Source organism: Xiphias gladius, chromosome 5 (genome assembly GCF_016859285.1).
Source record: "Xiphias gladius isolate SHS-SW01 ecotype Sanya breed wild chromosome 5, ASM1685928v1, whole genome shotgun sequence".
NCBI lineage: Eukaryota > Metazoa > Chordata > Actinopteri > Istiophoriformes > Xiphiidae > Xiphias > Xiphias gladius.
In genome coordinates, this window is record NC_053404.1 from 12,937,304 (window position 1) to 12,953,379 (window position 16,076).

At 38.8% G+C, this 16,076-nt stretch overlaps 1 protein-coding gene across 1 annotated transcript in view; it reads left to right on the top strand.

Annotated features, from left to right (window-relative positions):
• The window catches only part of arfgef1 (ADP-ribosylation factor guanine nucleotide-exchange factor 1 (brefeldin A-inhibited)), a 51,313-nt gene that overhangs the window by 15,820 nt on the left and 19,417 nt on the right, over positions 1-16,076 (top strand). Inside the window, 11 exon segments of the mRNA XM_040126652.1 lie at positions 691-721; positions 3,669-3,825; positions 4,126-4,272; positions 5,315-5,494; positions 5,972-6,025; positions 8,231-8,483; positions 8,486-8,614; positions 9,195-9,317; positions 10,577-10,824; positions 11,409-11,542; positions 15,182-15,416. Of these exon segments, the coding sequence (XP_039982586.1) occupies positions 691-721; positions 3,669-3,825; positions 4,126-4,272; positions 5,315-5,494; positions 5,972-6,025; positions 8,231-8,483; positions 8,486-8,614; positions 9,195-9,317; positions 10,577-10,824; positions 11,409-11,542; positions 15,182-15,416 (1,691 nt within the window).

Sequence of the window (16,076 nt, forward strand, 5' to 3'; positions counted from 1 at the left end):
CTTTTTTCGATATTTTTTTTTGTGCCACTGCTCAGCAAGTTCATAGGACTGCTTTCATGCCAGGAGATCTGTGAAATAAACACCAATGTTGGCCAGGCTCACGCACACGGTGCTGAGTTAATAATGATTACATTTTTGGTACTGAGCTGCAGCTGAGGCAATACGTTAAGCAGACACTTTGTTCTTGGTGGTGGGACGTAAACAAGACCATCACCATGACAACATAAGAACATTCATGGAACAATCTTCACAGTGAACACATTTTCAGCTTGAATGCTTTTATTGCAAACATGTCGCAGAATTCACTCTTGCACAAAACATGTCAAATACGTGCAGTTATATGTAGTGTAAGTGTTAACATAGTATTCTGTTTATGTAGTCTAATCCTCTGGTAGGGAAATTGGTGGCTGAGTATGCACACAACTTTGGCTTCCTAAAAGCCTCTGAAAAACATCATCTGATCTGATGTTCATAAACACTTAAGTTGTGCATTCAGGAGTTTTTAAAAAAAAGATTCTCTAAAAACCGTCCTTCATAAATAAATCAAATGTTGTGTGGTGCAAGGCCTGATATGTGCTCTACTCTCCATGAAGTCATTAGCTGAGCAAAATACTGCAGAATTTACATATCCCAGGGTTCATACTTGACTGATTTAACATCTTTCCCCTTTCTTTTTTTTTTTTGTTTCAGAGGAAATCAAAGAGGAATCAGAAAAATTAAGGTACGTAACTGATGAATTATGTAACACAATAAGGCATCAAGTGTCATTTAATGGGTTTTTGCCTCCGTTTCTGCATGTTCGGGCATGGTAAAATTGATGGCTCAACTGCAAGCCCTCTGTTGCTTTCTCTTGTATTCAGAGTAGTAAAGGGGATTAGAACATCATGTATAAGTGTGTGTGCATGCATGCGTGTGTGTGTGTGTGTGTGCACGCAAGCAAGCCTCTAGTGTGTTTTTGTTTGTTTCTCTCTGCCTGGCCTGTTCCCAACAGCCCCTTGCCTTCTTATTAATGGCTTTCTTCACAAACCCTTGCCTAATGCTGAACTTGTTTTTGAGAGTCTGTGTGCGTGTGTGTTTTGTGAGCTTGTGTATGCTGCCAAGTAACGTGTACTTTAAAATGAAACCTAGCGTGAGTGCCACCTCTCTTCTTCCCCAATCTTTCTTCCTCCTGCTGTTTCATTTTTATTTCCCTCTTTTGTCGGTCCCTCCCTCCCTCCCTCCTACCCCCATTTTCATTGCCAATTATTTCTCTCCAGCTTTTACATTCTCTCCAAATTAGCATTACCAGTAACCGATTTCATGCAAATGTTACAATTAAGGTTAGGACTTCTATATCAAAGATAGATAGATGTAGAAGCTATAATAGGCCACACCCAACTCATACAGGCACTGCTGCTTTTGGATTCATCTTTGGTACTTTACAACTCTAACCTCTTTTTCATCATATGTAGATGCAATAGTCTTCCATTTCCATTGAGGATACCAAAAATTTTTTTGTGAGCCTGCAACTCTATTTAAATTGTTTCTCTTTGTGCATTCATTGTGTAGCGAAGCCGTGTACGAGGCCAGATTTAATAAGGACATCTTCAAAATACGAACACATGGGGTAGACAGTATCTATCAAAGTATTTGTAATTTTATATCACATTAGAAATAGAAATATATATCTTGATATAACAGATTTTCTGTAAAATCCATTGATCATGTTAATAAAGTAGATCATGATTAAACAGTAGATAAAAGGGCCAGGTGATACCAATATATAGAGATAAAATGTGGGCATCATTATTGGAACTTAAGGAAATACTTAAAGAAATTTACTGTAACACCATCTAAAGACCTGGAAAAGAAAGCTTTTAAGATCTACAAAACAATCTGCATTCAAGGTCCACCTACTTGCTTTTCATTTTCTTTATTTCATTAATACAAGAAAAAGTGTAAAAGGGACAGGTTGCAGTGTTATGGGCGGTCATGTGCTGGACTGTCTTTTGGCCAAGAGCACTAACTTCCTGGAGTCTTATCATCACTGTAAGGTTGCCATGCAACCAGTGGAGATTCCAGGTGGTATTGATCTTCTCCTCTTACCTCAGGAAGAAAGCGAATAGGCATTTTTCCAAAAATGTCAACTATCCTTTCAACAATTCCATGACAACTAAGCAAATTTCAACTACTGATGAAGACCATGTGATACAGTACTGTAAAAAGCTCCAGACCAAGAGAGTGAGTGGACTTCGAGTGGGGACAGGGTTTACGGTTAGAATTTTGTCAACTGCTGTTTCCAAGGTCAAGGCTGACCCGTCAAGCTCAACATTTAAGATACATGTCAATATTATTATAACCAGATACCAGATGATATTTAATCATATATCATGATATTGATTTTATATTTATTTAATGCCTTATTAATATGTCTTCCCGTCCATGACAAAATACATGCTGCTAGCTTTAAATGAAGCACCCAACGATGACAGTAGTGAGTCACGAATGCAGACTGTGCTGTCTGACGAAAACCAGGTTAATGTCGGTATTATGTTTTATAAGCAGACTAAGTCTGACAGTGGGCTGATTATTAGGGAGAGAGCATCTGAAATTAAACAGGGAGTCAAGAAATAAGTAAGAGGAGGAGAGCTCCCTGCAGACTCCCAACACAATAGCTGAGAGAGATGGAGACTGGGGCAGACAATACACATGAGCCAACAGAGGGGAGGCTCTTTGCTGAATCATGGCTCCAATTTGATGTTGTGGTCGAAAAGGTTTCAAAAATGGCAAGAGTGCTGTTGAACAGATTCTAGGTTTTTCTGAATCACTATGTTTATATATTTGCACCTTCTCATCTCTTGTTCACTCTCTAATTCCTTTTAATTCATGTTAATCCATGCCTGTTTCTTCTGTTGTTTTCAGACAGCTCTTGTAATTTTTTTTTTGTTCCCTTCCTTACTACGCTTTTTTGTTCCCTTCCTTACTACGCTCTTTAACCTTTAACTGACGCACTTTATCTTCATCTCCTCTACTTCTGTTTCTCTCTATGATTGTGTAAGCTGCTATGCTCAGTGAGGTCGTCCCTCTAGAAAGACCTGAAGTCATCTTTTTTCATTGCCAAGGCATAAACAATGCAACCCCCCCGCCCCCGGTTTTTCTCTCTTACTCTCTGCCTTTACTTGTTCCTCCCGTATTCCAGCAAGTGCAGTCTGGGTGTGGTGGTTGTGTTTGGGAATGCTTTAGACACCTGGCTGCTGAAAGCAATGGTCCATATTTTATATCAGTGTCTCTGCTCTTTCAATAAATTCAGAAAAAATAGCCATATCATTTGATTGAAGGTTTAGTTACTAATCAGAGGCCAGGAGATGCTTTGTCAATAACGATTTTGTTGCTCTGCATTTTCCCTTCAGGAACAGGATGCTGAGCTAGACGTTTTATAGGTTTAGCAGGTCTAATGTCCTGTTTGAGTTTTTGATGAGAAGTAGTTGTTCTGTACACTGAAACACACCATTCTTAGCACTAACTTTTTCATACAGTGCTAATCATGCCTGGATGTCAAGTGGAGTGTGTCAGGCCGATTGTTGAACCCTGCTTCTTTTCTACTGACTCCAGTTGACAGACTGGACCATGTGGTCACTGTGTTTGTCTCATAGACTCTAACTCTTTTTTTCTGCATTGTTCCTCGCTAGCCCACCCAGTGGAGATGGCAAATCTGGTTCCAGCACTTTACCACCAATCAAATCAAAGACCAACTTTATTGAAGCCGACAAGTACTTCTTGCCGTTTGAGCTGGCATGTCAGTCCAAATGTCCCCGCATTGTCATCACCTCGCTCGACTGTTTACAGGTCAGTGGCAGGACAACTTAAACTGCAGACCCCCAAGTGTTTGCAAGACTTTTTCTATATGGCAGTCCACTGTATGCTGGGTTCTTCATTTGCAATATCTTTGAAGATCTTACCCAAGTCCTGTTGAGGAGTCAAAGTTAAAAATTAAAGGAAACTCAGTTAGGTTATTGTGTAGAAAATGTAATAACAATATAATGGATAGTTGTTCATATTCTCAGGAATCACAAGTTATGTGTGTATGTGTGTGTGTGCTTATGTATCTTGGGTTTACATGGGTTTGCCTATGTATCCAAATTTTAGAAGCTGATAGCATACGGCCATCTGACAGGCAGCGCCCCGGACAGCACGGCCCCAGGCAAGAAGCTCATCGACAGGATCATAGAGACAATCTGTGCTTGTTTCCAAGGGCCGCAGACTGATGAGGGCGTCCAGCTACAGATTATTAAGGTGTGCTGCTCTCCTTGTCTCTTGCAACATCACAGTTCTTCATAGATACTTAACCAACTCTAGAAAGCTTTAATTTGCCATCACAGTTATTTTTCAAAAGCAAGTCACTGTATTTTTGTATCACTTTGATATGAAGTCAGTTTTACTGACATTTAATTAAATGACTTCACAATACTATGGCATAAGAATATCATTTCAATTCTTTCAGATTGAATTGTTATGGTTTGTTTGTTTGTCATCACTGCTGGAAAATGAGTTGGAAAATGTCTCAACCAAGTTAGAAAAGCACTGACAGTTCTCAAAGGCTGTCCGAATGTTAGATTTTAGATTTTATTTTAGTGTTGAATGGATGTTTATCCTCATGGCCTGACTGTTGGCATTATTGGGTAGAAGTTTCAAACCCCCCACAGGCTGTAAAAGCTGCAATCAGTTTCATCATCAGTGAGATATGAATTGTGATACTGCTGCAACTTTTACTATATGAAAGTATTTAAGCCAACATAGTTGTTTTTTTAAGTTCATATTTTCCTCATATTCTGAATCTGTTTTGCTGGATTTTTATCCTGTAAGTGGTTAGGATGAAAGACTGAAAGTCCTTTTTTGTCGTCTTTTGTGCTTTTGCACTGTGGGTCAAAATCCTCACAGAAAAATATCTTTTAAAAATATGATCCCATCTCTCCTATAACTTGAAATTGTGGCTCATGTGAATGATGTATCGGTTAATTTGGTTTGACACTGTAAGAGTCTTAGAAATGTTACCAGGTCCTGAGCAGAAGAACTGCCAGAAGGACAATTCAGGTTGCTTTTTAAACTTGATGCAGTCATGTGAAGTTTCCAGAGCATTTATTGAGAAAAGCACACGTGTGAAAGAGGCTTTAGAGCCATAATTTTTTGCCCATGGCTCAGCTTTTAAAAGTTGAAAATGACCACTTTGTTATAAAAAAAATGTGTGCATTTCACTAAATAATAAACAGTTTTGTTTGACACACTTATTAGTTTGATTTTTTTATTTTATACAGTCTTTCTTTACTCTTTCTTCCAGGCTCTGTTGACAGCAGTAACCTCTCAGCACATAGAAATCCATGAGGGAACCGTCCTGCAGGCCGTCCGCACGTGTTACAACATCTACCTGGCCAGCAAGAACCTCATCAACCAGACCACAGCAAAGGCCACGCTCACACAGATGCTCAACGTCATCTTTGCACGCATGGAGAATCAAGCAGTATGTCCAACCCTCATTAAGATATTCACTTACAACACAGAATGCTGTTTACATAGAAAGACACACAACAGAGAGAGGACATCTCTCTTGAGTCACTGTTTGACAAAATCTTTGACTGACAAAAGCAAGATAAAGCCAGTGTAGCAGTTTCTACAACTGCAATTCCTAGACTTAAAAAAAAAAAGGTTACAGCTTTAAAAAGATGCAACAAATTACCAGTATGTAAAACTATTTTGGCATGGATTCAGATTGGATTGTAATATAATGACATTATATTCTGTGCAAAAGCTTTGTGCTTGATGGGTTTACTCAAACCGCATATTTCTGATTTAATTAAAGTCAACTGTTTGCTTTATGTCCAGAGGGACAGTTTAGGTGTTACCTTCAAAAAAAGCTTGCTCTAATGTCATCTTTTTGTTTTTGAATGACACTTTTCCCCTCTTCACCTGCCTCCCTCCCTTCCTTTTGGACACATAGCTTACAAATCACAAGCTATCTTGGTCTCTGGCCTCCAGAAAGCGTGACCGCCAGGTAAAGCGTGCAGGACTGCTGTGACGTGCCTGATCAAAACTCTTAAACTCTTCTCTGTGTATCTGTATTTGCACATTAAGCTTTTTCCTCATTCATTCATGCACTCATCAGTTTCCTTCCTTTGCTCCTACACTGCACAGGAGCAGGTTTGCTGTGTATTTTTTCCACCATATGCTTGCCGTGGCTTTTGTTGACTTGCCTACAAATCATCCCGTTTTCCTGCACCAATTAACATTTTGGTTTACAGTCACACCTGGGCGTGATAAATGTTTTATCACAGGTCAGCTACGCCTGTCTCAGTCCTGGCAGGTTTTTGTTATGTTTTGTCTCTCCAAAGGCTTTATATAGTTCTTTTAGAACAATGAGTGACTGGTATTGAGTCAGACATAGACAGGGAAATATAAATAAGCAGTCAGGGGTAGAGATAGAGAAACAAGGCAGACTTTGAGGCAGAGGCCTATTGTTGTGTTGTCACTGACTGAATAGTGTTGTGCTGCTGCACAGGGAGATCCCCTTTCTGTGTTTGTGTAGATGTATCCTCCTGACTGCAGCTCAGCATGGTATGATCACACATGCATACACACTTAGTATTTGTCTAGCTCACTCTCACACAGCCTTCACTATCCGACTGAGGTGGCATTTAAATAATGAGCTTAGTTTGCTTGCGCTGCCTCGCCTGTCCCCTCCAGTCAAGGTGTGTTTGTCTGGCCTTGTTACTGTTGCTCATATTGAATACTAATTGTTGCATTCAGAATGCTTTGTCCTTGAATTTAGATGCTTACATTTAAATGTGATAATAGTAGCACTACTTAATTAGAGGTGAACAACTTCTGATGGAAGTGGTTTTAAAAACAAAACGTAATGGGTTTAATAAAAAGAATTTGTGTGTGAAGTAGATGTGAATTACAGTTTTTGGTTTGGTTTGTGAGAGAAAAAAACATAATGTGAAGAAATGTCATAAAATCGATTGTATAATTGTTTCTTGCGCCTAGAGGGAGATGAGACAGATTACTGTAACAAATTCACATTGGCCCTCAGTCTCCAGATTTATGCTGTTAACTACAGTTGTGAATTTTAAAAGCTAGTCTGCTGGAGATAGAAGGATCACCATCTATCACCATTGGTTTGTAAATGTGTCTCACTGTTTATATTTCCAACTGTAACCCATGTCTCTCTTTAGTTTCTGTTCTTCTTCTCTTTGAGTCACTCAGTTCAATTTGTTTTTGTTTTTGTTTTTTTACATTTATGCCCAACAAATCTACAAATGCACTTGGATTGAAAATGCACCATGGGCTGTTGTTAATTTAGCTTGGCTGAAAGAATTTCCGCTGCTTGTAAATGTTTGCTCTCTTTTTTTGGAACTTGTCGTTTGGTATAACTCTGTAACTGTGTATATAAGTACTTGTTTCCCCTAAAATCAGTAGAGATTAGTAGTAGAGATAGTTTTTGTTTGTTTGTTCGTTTGTTTGTTTTTCTCAAAACCAAACTTTACCTCTGCCATGAAGCCATCTATTATCTGAAGTAACACACTATTCACTAACATCATATATTCTTCTGGTCACAACCATGAACAAATGTATTGTGACCCACTTTTAGCTTATGACCTGCCAAGTTAAAGCACAGCAACACTTTCCAGCACCCCATACCAGAAGCAGTGGTAATACATGTCAGTCATGCCACATCAGCCAGGACATGGCTGTATGAGCCATTTTCCACCAGAAATATCTTCTGCCACCAGACTAAAATAGACGTAATTCACACGAGCAAGCATGAATTGATTCCGCAAAGTTTGGCTCATAGCTCTTGTAGTGACATGGCCTACTTCTCAGTGAGTGCATATTCATATACATTTCCATTAGACCACACATCTAATATGTTGGCATCCTGCTGAAAAAAATTGAAAAATGGTCCCATAGCTGTCTTTTGCTGTCTGCTTTGACATCTGGAAGTGTCGTGGCTCTGCTGTGGGCTCACTGAGCCCTCAGGGAATCTAGACAGGTTGTTCAAACTTGTAATTGCTGTTTGAGTTTGTTTATATTAACTTGACTTTTTCTGTGTGTGCGTACGTGTGTGTTGCATGTGCCTGTTCTCTATGAATGCTTTTGCCGGTCTTTGTGTGTACTGTCTGTGTATGTGTGTATTGTTTTGTTTTTATTATTATTTTTTTTTTTTTGTATGTGTGTGTATCCCCCGGCCCTCCTACAGCTGCAGGAAGCAAAGCAGCTGGAGAGAGAGCGGCACCGGCAGCACTCCCCAGTCACCCAGCACACTGAGCCAGACTCCCCTCAGCTCCAGACTCATATCCACCCACCGGCCAAGGGTCCAACCCAGGAGGCCAATGGGCCCATCACCCCTCCAACTCCCAGCATTACCATCCCGTCCACCCCGTCCACCCCCTCGACACCGGCCACGGACGGCAGCAGCAAGTCTGTGTCTGGGGAGCAGGAGGAGCAGGAGGAGCAGGAGAGCAGGGAGAGCAGGGAGAGCAGGGGCCCATCTACGAGAGCCCAGATCCAGAAAACGGTTCTGATTTCTGCGTGGCTGAAAATGAACAAACTGAGGCAGACCAAGCTACTGCAGCAGCACAGAGTAAGACTGCTTAAAGGGACTAATTTTATTCTTTTGTATTCATGAATACCAGAGAATTTAGTTTCCTTACTTGTTATCATATCAACAGACTAGGATAAAATTTCTACCAGTGAAAAAATCATTTTGCTCATCACAAATCCATCACATCAAATGGAAAATGCTGATCACATTTCTCAGTGTCAAATGCTGTAACACTGACTTTAAATTCATCATATATGTGCCTGTATATTTGCTGATAGAAACATCAAGAGTCATAGTGAACACCTTGAATATGCACAATAAAATCTTCACTTTCACATTTCGTGCAGTTTCGTTTTCAGCCAGAACCAGCATTTACTATTGTGAAACATTTGATACCGCATTCAGCACTACAAAGGCTCATTCAGTAAGAGAACTGGCGTAGAATATGAAGGGAAGGATAAAAAGTATTCAGTCATTCAGTGACTGTAACTTCATACATGCTGGCCCAGAAAGCAGTATGACCTGTAGCAGAATAGATCTGTTGATTGCACTCTGCAACTTTTTTAGTTGGATAAAAAGGATGATGTGTGTGCCCTGAAACTGTACCTGTGTTGTTCAGATGCAGCAGCCCAGCAGCAACCAGAGGCAAGTGAGGAGGACGAGGAGACCCCAAACTATGAGGAGAAAGCCCAGGAAATAGTCCAGAGTATTCTGCAGGAGGTTGTCAATACTGTTGCAGGAGGTGAGACATGTTCTGTATGTAATTATTTTTAAAATTATGTTTTATGTTTTTTAAAGGCAGTGGCTAATCATGCTCCTAGAAAATATTTAGTCTCCCCAAATCATAATTATCTTTATTTATAGGCACATGTGTAGCATTAATGTTATAGGAGTCATTCAACTGATGAAAGCTTTACTTATAAAACTCATCTTAAAGTAACTGTCAAGTGAGTGGGTTTTTGGTATAGGACGTTAGCATCTTAATGAACAGCAAGTTCAAGTAGCCACAGCTACCCCGCTCGTCTTTGTTCAGGGCAGCTCCTATGTGCACTTTTCAGTTTGCTTACTTTTTGTTTGACATTTCAGTAGAATACAGTTTATTTGCATTTTCACTTCCCCACCAATAATCTTTGCAAATTTACACCTACTTTTGTGAGTTGGAACATTTTTTTATGCACAATTGACTGTGATTCAGCGGAATGCAGCTCAGTTGAAGAGTCAGCACATTGTATAATATTTCTTCCAATTATTTGCACATTCCTTTCTTTAATGCATATGGGGGAAAAAAAGAGTACTACAAGTCACTACTGTTTAGAGAAGCTCCACCTTACATGTCAGACGAACTGTGTTTCTAGGTTGGTGCCCCTGTTTGTCAAATAACAAGCGTCTCTATGGGTAAAATTTGTGTCTGAAAGGCGAAGACGCGGAAACCTCTAAACCCAGCCCTATGTAAATAAATAATAGCCTACGTTCCTGGGAAGCAACACTATAATTTTAGGTCAGGTCAAGCTCCCTGAAGTCTCAGCTCCCTCAGATGCTGACAAAAAGCAGACACAACACTCTTTCTTTGTGTGCAAAAGTTAAGAAGAAAAAGCTATTATGCAAAAAAAACCTTAATTAACTCGTACAAACAAAAGAACAGTGCTTTTGCGTCCATTTTCAAATACACTTTTAACCTTGAGCAGCATTTTGACAAACAGGCTTCAATGGTTGGGTGGAACATTGAGCAGAAATGCACTTTGGGATCCTCTCTTAACATGAAATTTCCCTTAGATGCTGTTGGACATGCTGTTTTCCAATATGCTGCAGTCATTTTCTCTGTTTTTACATCATGTCACACTCCAGAGTAAGATCTGACAATTTAATGTTACCTTGCCAGACATTAAACATGCAGTCCTGGTAGAGGATGTTTTACGGTGTTAAAGTATCCACATATTGAGACTTGAGATCATTGTGTCACCCTTCTCAATCTAACTCCTCCCTGCTCCATCATCACCACAGGGCACTGCCTGGACCCAGCGAACCTCTGCTCTGACACGAAGGAGTCTGGTGGCGAGGTTGAGCCGGCCGAGTCAGAGCCGGCTGAAGCAGTAACAGAGGGCACCCAGAGTTCCCTGGAGGACGAAGGCACCGTGGGTAGCGACAGTGAGCACGTCCATGCCAACGGGATCCCCGGCACGCCTATTTCTGCCAGCTTCACCCCCTCGCTGCCTGATGACAGACTGTCTGTCTCATCCAATGACACTCAGGTGAAGGACGAACCAGGGGTTGTGGAAATAAAGCATGCTAAAGATTTATAGCACATTGCATTTTTCTTACAAATTTAAGTCAAGGAACTGAAAGATCTAATGGTTAAAGTAAGAACAATTAAGCAGAAATTGCACAAGAAATCCTTTTAGCTTGGAATATAAACCTTTCTTTTTTTATGCGTTTCATATAATATTTCATGATTGTCAGTTTCATTTCTTCTGTATGATGTAAAATGTGTACTGGCCCAGAGTCAGGAAAATTAACCACTTTAATTAATCAAAAGACAAAATAATGAAAAAGATTTTCAACACATATACTTTGAGGACTGCTAAAACCAGTGTCTTTAATTAAGGTGAACATATTTCCTGCAATGTCTATTGTAATCACCCTTCTTTTTTCAGCTATATATGAACATTGTAATTATGTTTGATTGCGCTCTGTGGTGATAGAGGTTAAATAAATCTAAAAGATCTGGAAGCTTATAATCACACTGTTTATGTTGAGTAGGCTGGAAGATGTGAGATTCAGTGAAAGAAGATGTTGCTAACTGCACACTGATTTTCCGGTTTTTGTTACGCTGTAGGAATCAGGAGCAGCACCGGGTCAGCCACCAGGTGCTAAATTCTCCCACATCCTCCAGAAAGATGCCTTCCTTGTATTTCGCTCTCTCTGCAAGCTGTCAATGAAGCCACTGTCAGATGGACCACCTGATCCTAAGTAAGAATGAATTCCATGTAGTGTCCAACAATGGGATTAGAGTATTATTTGCTTGGTCATATTTTGTGTAGCATTTTAGCTTATTTGAAAGCTTAGTCTTTTCAAATTTTGTGGATTGTTTCTAAGTATGTGTTTTATGTACAAACAGTGAAGGACAATGGAAGGATTATTAGAAGGAGCCTTGCACAGAAACAGGCTGTAGTCCAACATAGAAAAAACACAAGTGACAGTAAGAGTGTCAGGTTGGGGTTCTAAATAGCTCTATACATTTACCTTGCTTTCATCTCCATCATCATGGACATACTTCCCAAATTCGTACAAAGAATAATTTCTGATGGTTAGTTAAAGTATTTTACTGTTTGACTATTTATACTGATTTTAGCTCATACCTGCAGTACAAAAGATTGAAATAGATGTGCTGTTTATGGGTGCTGGTCCACTGTTTGCTTACCTGTCAAGACTATGCACTTTTGGCTTCAAATGCTTTGGATTTAAGCTAAAATTATTTGACTGATTTAGTTGACTGACAGAAAATTTATTAGCAACAACTTTGATAATCGACTAATCATTTCAGTACTTTTTCAAGCAAAAATGCCAAAAATGTACTGGGTCTAAATGAGAATATTTGTTGTTTTTCTGTTGGTCTGACAAATTTGACCAGTTTAAACATGGGCTCTTGGAAATTGTAATGCAGATGTCTTAATATGTTCTGATATTTTAAAGACCAATTAATTACTCAGGAAACAGATTGACAGTTTCTTCAATGATGAAAATAATCAATAGTTGCAGTCTTACCTTTGAGTTACAATAAGGGTGCATCCTTTCCCATTAACGCTGTACTAAACCTTAAGTCTGCTGCTTTATTGGCTAAACATGACAGATAGCGAACCTTTACACCTGATAAGAAAAAGACAGCAGAACTTCCACTTAATGTTACTGCCATATAACCCAGTTCACAGTGGAGGTAACAAAATTATGGACGTAATTTGTGTCACTAACTCATAATCACCAATTTAGATTTGGTCATTCACAGACTTGTTTGAGAATTTGGTCTTTTTCATTTGGATATTTTCCCGCTTTTGTTCCTAAACACATCAATAGGTAGAGGTCATATTCTACTCTGAAAATCCAGATGTTTGTTAAATGGGTGATGAACTCTGAGGTTAGTTATATGTTAGTCAAGCCAGTTTAAAAAAAAAAAAAAAAAAAAAAAAAATTGTTGTTATTCTGTGTGAGTGTGTTGGTTGTAAAGATAGATATGAGTCGTGTTTTAAAATGAGGATTGCTCAAGTGATAACATTAGTATTTTGACATGCTGTTTGGTGATGTAGGAGAAAATGAGGCCTTGCTCAGCATTCCATGAATCACTTCCTGTTTTCATGAAGCACAGAATCCTCTTTTAACTGTTTCCCTTTTTTCAAAGCACCAAAAAGGGGAAGGTAATGATCAGATTTTGCCATCATTCAATATTTCTTCTAGCCATGCTCTGGTTTGCCAAAGTACAGGCACCCAATTGCCTCGTCCTGATAGCAGTAGCTTATGTGAAACAGAATTTCCTGCATCTGGTTTCTGTGTATAACTCAATTCACATAGTGTCTGTTGGTTGGCTTTGATATTTGTTTATTTACTTGTTTTATCTATTTAATCTTTTGAGTTTTTTATGTCAGTTGGCAAAATGTTGGCTCAGACCATGCTTGAATAGCTTTCAAAATGAATGTGGTGAAAATGCGAGAGCTCTCTGTGTGTGTGTGTGTGTGTGTGTGTGTGTGTGTGTGTGTGTGTGTGTGTGTGTGTGTGAGAGATGAATGCCATGTCAATTACCTCAGTACTGATGTGCTATGTCATTGCCAGACAGAAACCTTTTACCCTTCTAACAAGGCTACTCTGCCTGATGTTTCACTCTCTGTAACACACAGGACACGGGCTAAAAAGCTGCATTATTTTGACCTTAACTATCAGAAACTACTTCTACAAAAGCAACACATCTATTCTCTAGAAGTCCTATTGTGTTCCTGTCGGACATCAATGGTTATTTTTTAGTACAAAATGTACAAAAATGTCCTGTGTTGTCGAATTGATTTTTTCATTCAGGACAGATTCAGGCACTGAAATCCAAAAGGATAACTATTGTGTATATATATTAAATAAGGATACATCCTTTTGACCATGGCTATACCAGACTTTTGTCAAATCAGACAAAATTCCCTCTTTGTAGTCTCCGAACTATACATAACTTGTCAAAAATACTAAGAAAATGAAGAAGCAAGAATCTGGAATGTCATTATGAGTCCTTACTAGATCTCTATAACACACCACAAGTGACTAATTTGCTTCAACACACAAAACTAACATCCATCCAGGGCTGTTGAATAATGGGCAATGTAGTCTCTTATACAACCTAAGATTTAGATTGATCTGTGCAGTCTGTTACCATTAATTGATGTATAAATGACCATTTCATAGGAATGATTTTTATATATTACCAGTAATTCCCTTACTTATGAAGTTTCATCACTCATAAAAATTAAATAAGTTGAAAATAATTTTTGTTAAGCTTTAAAAGTAGGTAAAAATTATATAAGTTGAAAATAATTTTTGTTAAGCTTAAAGTAAGGTTTTTGACAAGTTTCATATAGTCCTATAGCATTTCCTTTTTTTTCCCGTTTATGCCCATGTTACCTTGCAAATGCACGTCCACTCTGACTGAAGTTGTCTCATCTTATCATGACCATTTTACGGCAACTTGAGTGAAAAAGTCTCAGATTTTCCTAATTCTTTGCAAAAAAAAAAAAAAAAGTCCATATTTTTGGCCATTTGCAGAAGAAGTAGAGACACCAGTTTGTTGTGCCACATAAATTCTACTTTGTATGCTTGCCAGAGATGGAAAAAATAGCAGAGAAGAAGCAAAACTCAGCATATAAGGTAGCTGAAAGTATGTCTTTTGAGTTCTTGTTTTTTCTGTCCTGCTGCTGCAGAAAAACAGTTTAGACAGGTTACACTCTCCTCCACACGCAGAGATTTGATTTAGTTGTCCTTGCATTTCTTTGAAGGCAGTTGAAGACTATCTCTCTGATGGAGAGACACGGTATGATGTGGTCTCAGTGTGCATTAAACTGCTTTTTCTTTGAGGTGTAACCTTACTTGAAGGACATATAATTTTACTTAAAAGTACCTGGTTTAACTAAGTCTATTTTCATTTTTAGTGCTGAATGTATTGTATATCTGAAATTTAAATGCTCACCAGAGTGTTCTAAGAGTCTTTAGGAGATGGCTGGAAAAAAAAGCTAGGCTCATTCTCAACGGGTTAGGGAGCACAACACTTTATGCACTGACAAACAAAAACATCCGGTCTTTGCTCTCTTACTGTGTTTTAATTTCATCAGTATTTTATCATCTGCTTTCCTATTGAAATATCCAGACTGACTTAATGATAATATTCGTTTGAACTTCACATCATTATCAGCACTGTCTCTTTTACTTGTTTTTAATTTTGTGGGTAAATTGTGAATATATTATAACATTTTGAATATTAGCTGAACCTTTTCCCCTGACTTTACACAAATAATTATAAAAATTTTACAGATAAAGCAATGCTCTTTTTCATTTTGTTGCTCTCAAACACTGCTTGAACTTCCTCAGGTCTCATGAGCTGCGATCGAAGGTCTTGTCCCTCCAGCTGCTGCTCTCCATCCTGCAGAACGCCGGACCCATCTTCAAGACCAACGAGATGTTCATCAATGCCATCAAGCAGTACCTTTGTGTGGCCCTGTCCAAGAATGGTGTCTCCTCCGTGCCTGAGGTCTTCGAACTCTCACTATCTATTTTCCTCACTCTGCTCTCCAACTTCAAGACACACCTCAAGATGCAAATCGAGGTAACATATTCTCTACCACATCTTGTGCTTATCAAGAAAATTTCAGGCTTTGTTCTCAGCCTCTAAGACCTGAAGTCTAAAGGTAATGACAAAAAGATCTGTTGCAGAAAATAACAGTTATTCTGCTGGCAGTCTTAATAGACCATAATGTTTGAACTTTTTCAGGGCTTGTCAGGCTTCACTGGAAAGCCTTTAGTGTGACACCGTGAAGACCTTCCGTATTGACAATGCGCACACAGTTTTCTTTCTGACAACTTTAACCTGTTACTCTAATTCTTCAGCAGCATGCTCGCCGCATAATGTTCTGTTTTTTCTTTTCATTTTTTCCCTGCTCTATTTGGATTCAGATACTGTATGCAGGGGAAACCTGATGAACTAGTTGGCTAAGTACAGTAGCTATATTTATAAATATTTTTTAAAATTAAATCCACACACCATTTCTTGATGGAAAGCAGCAGTTAAACAACTTTTTCTGGCAGTTGACAGTCTTGCTGGGAAACACAGGAAATCAATGACTGAAGCGAGAAGGTTGAGGGAAAGGGGGTGCAAAATATTTATCAACACATAATTGCAACATCATTTCATCATATTTTTTCCCTTTAAACATTTTTTTCTCTTTCACAACAGTATAGGTTATAGTTTGATTCTTTATGGTTTTAC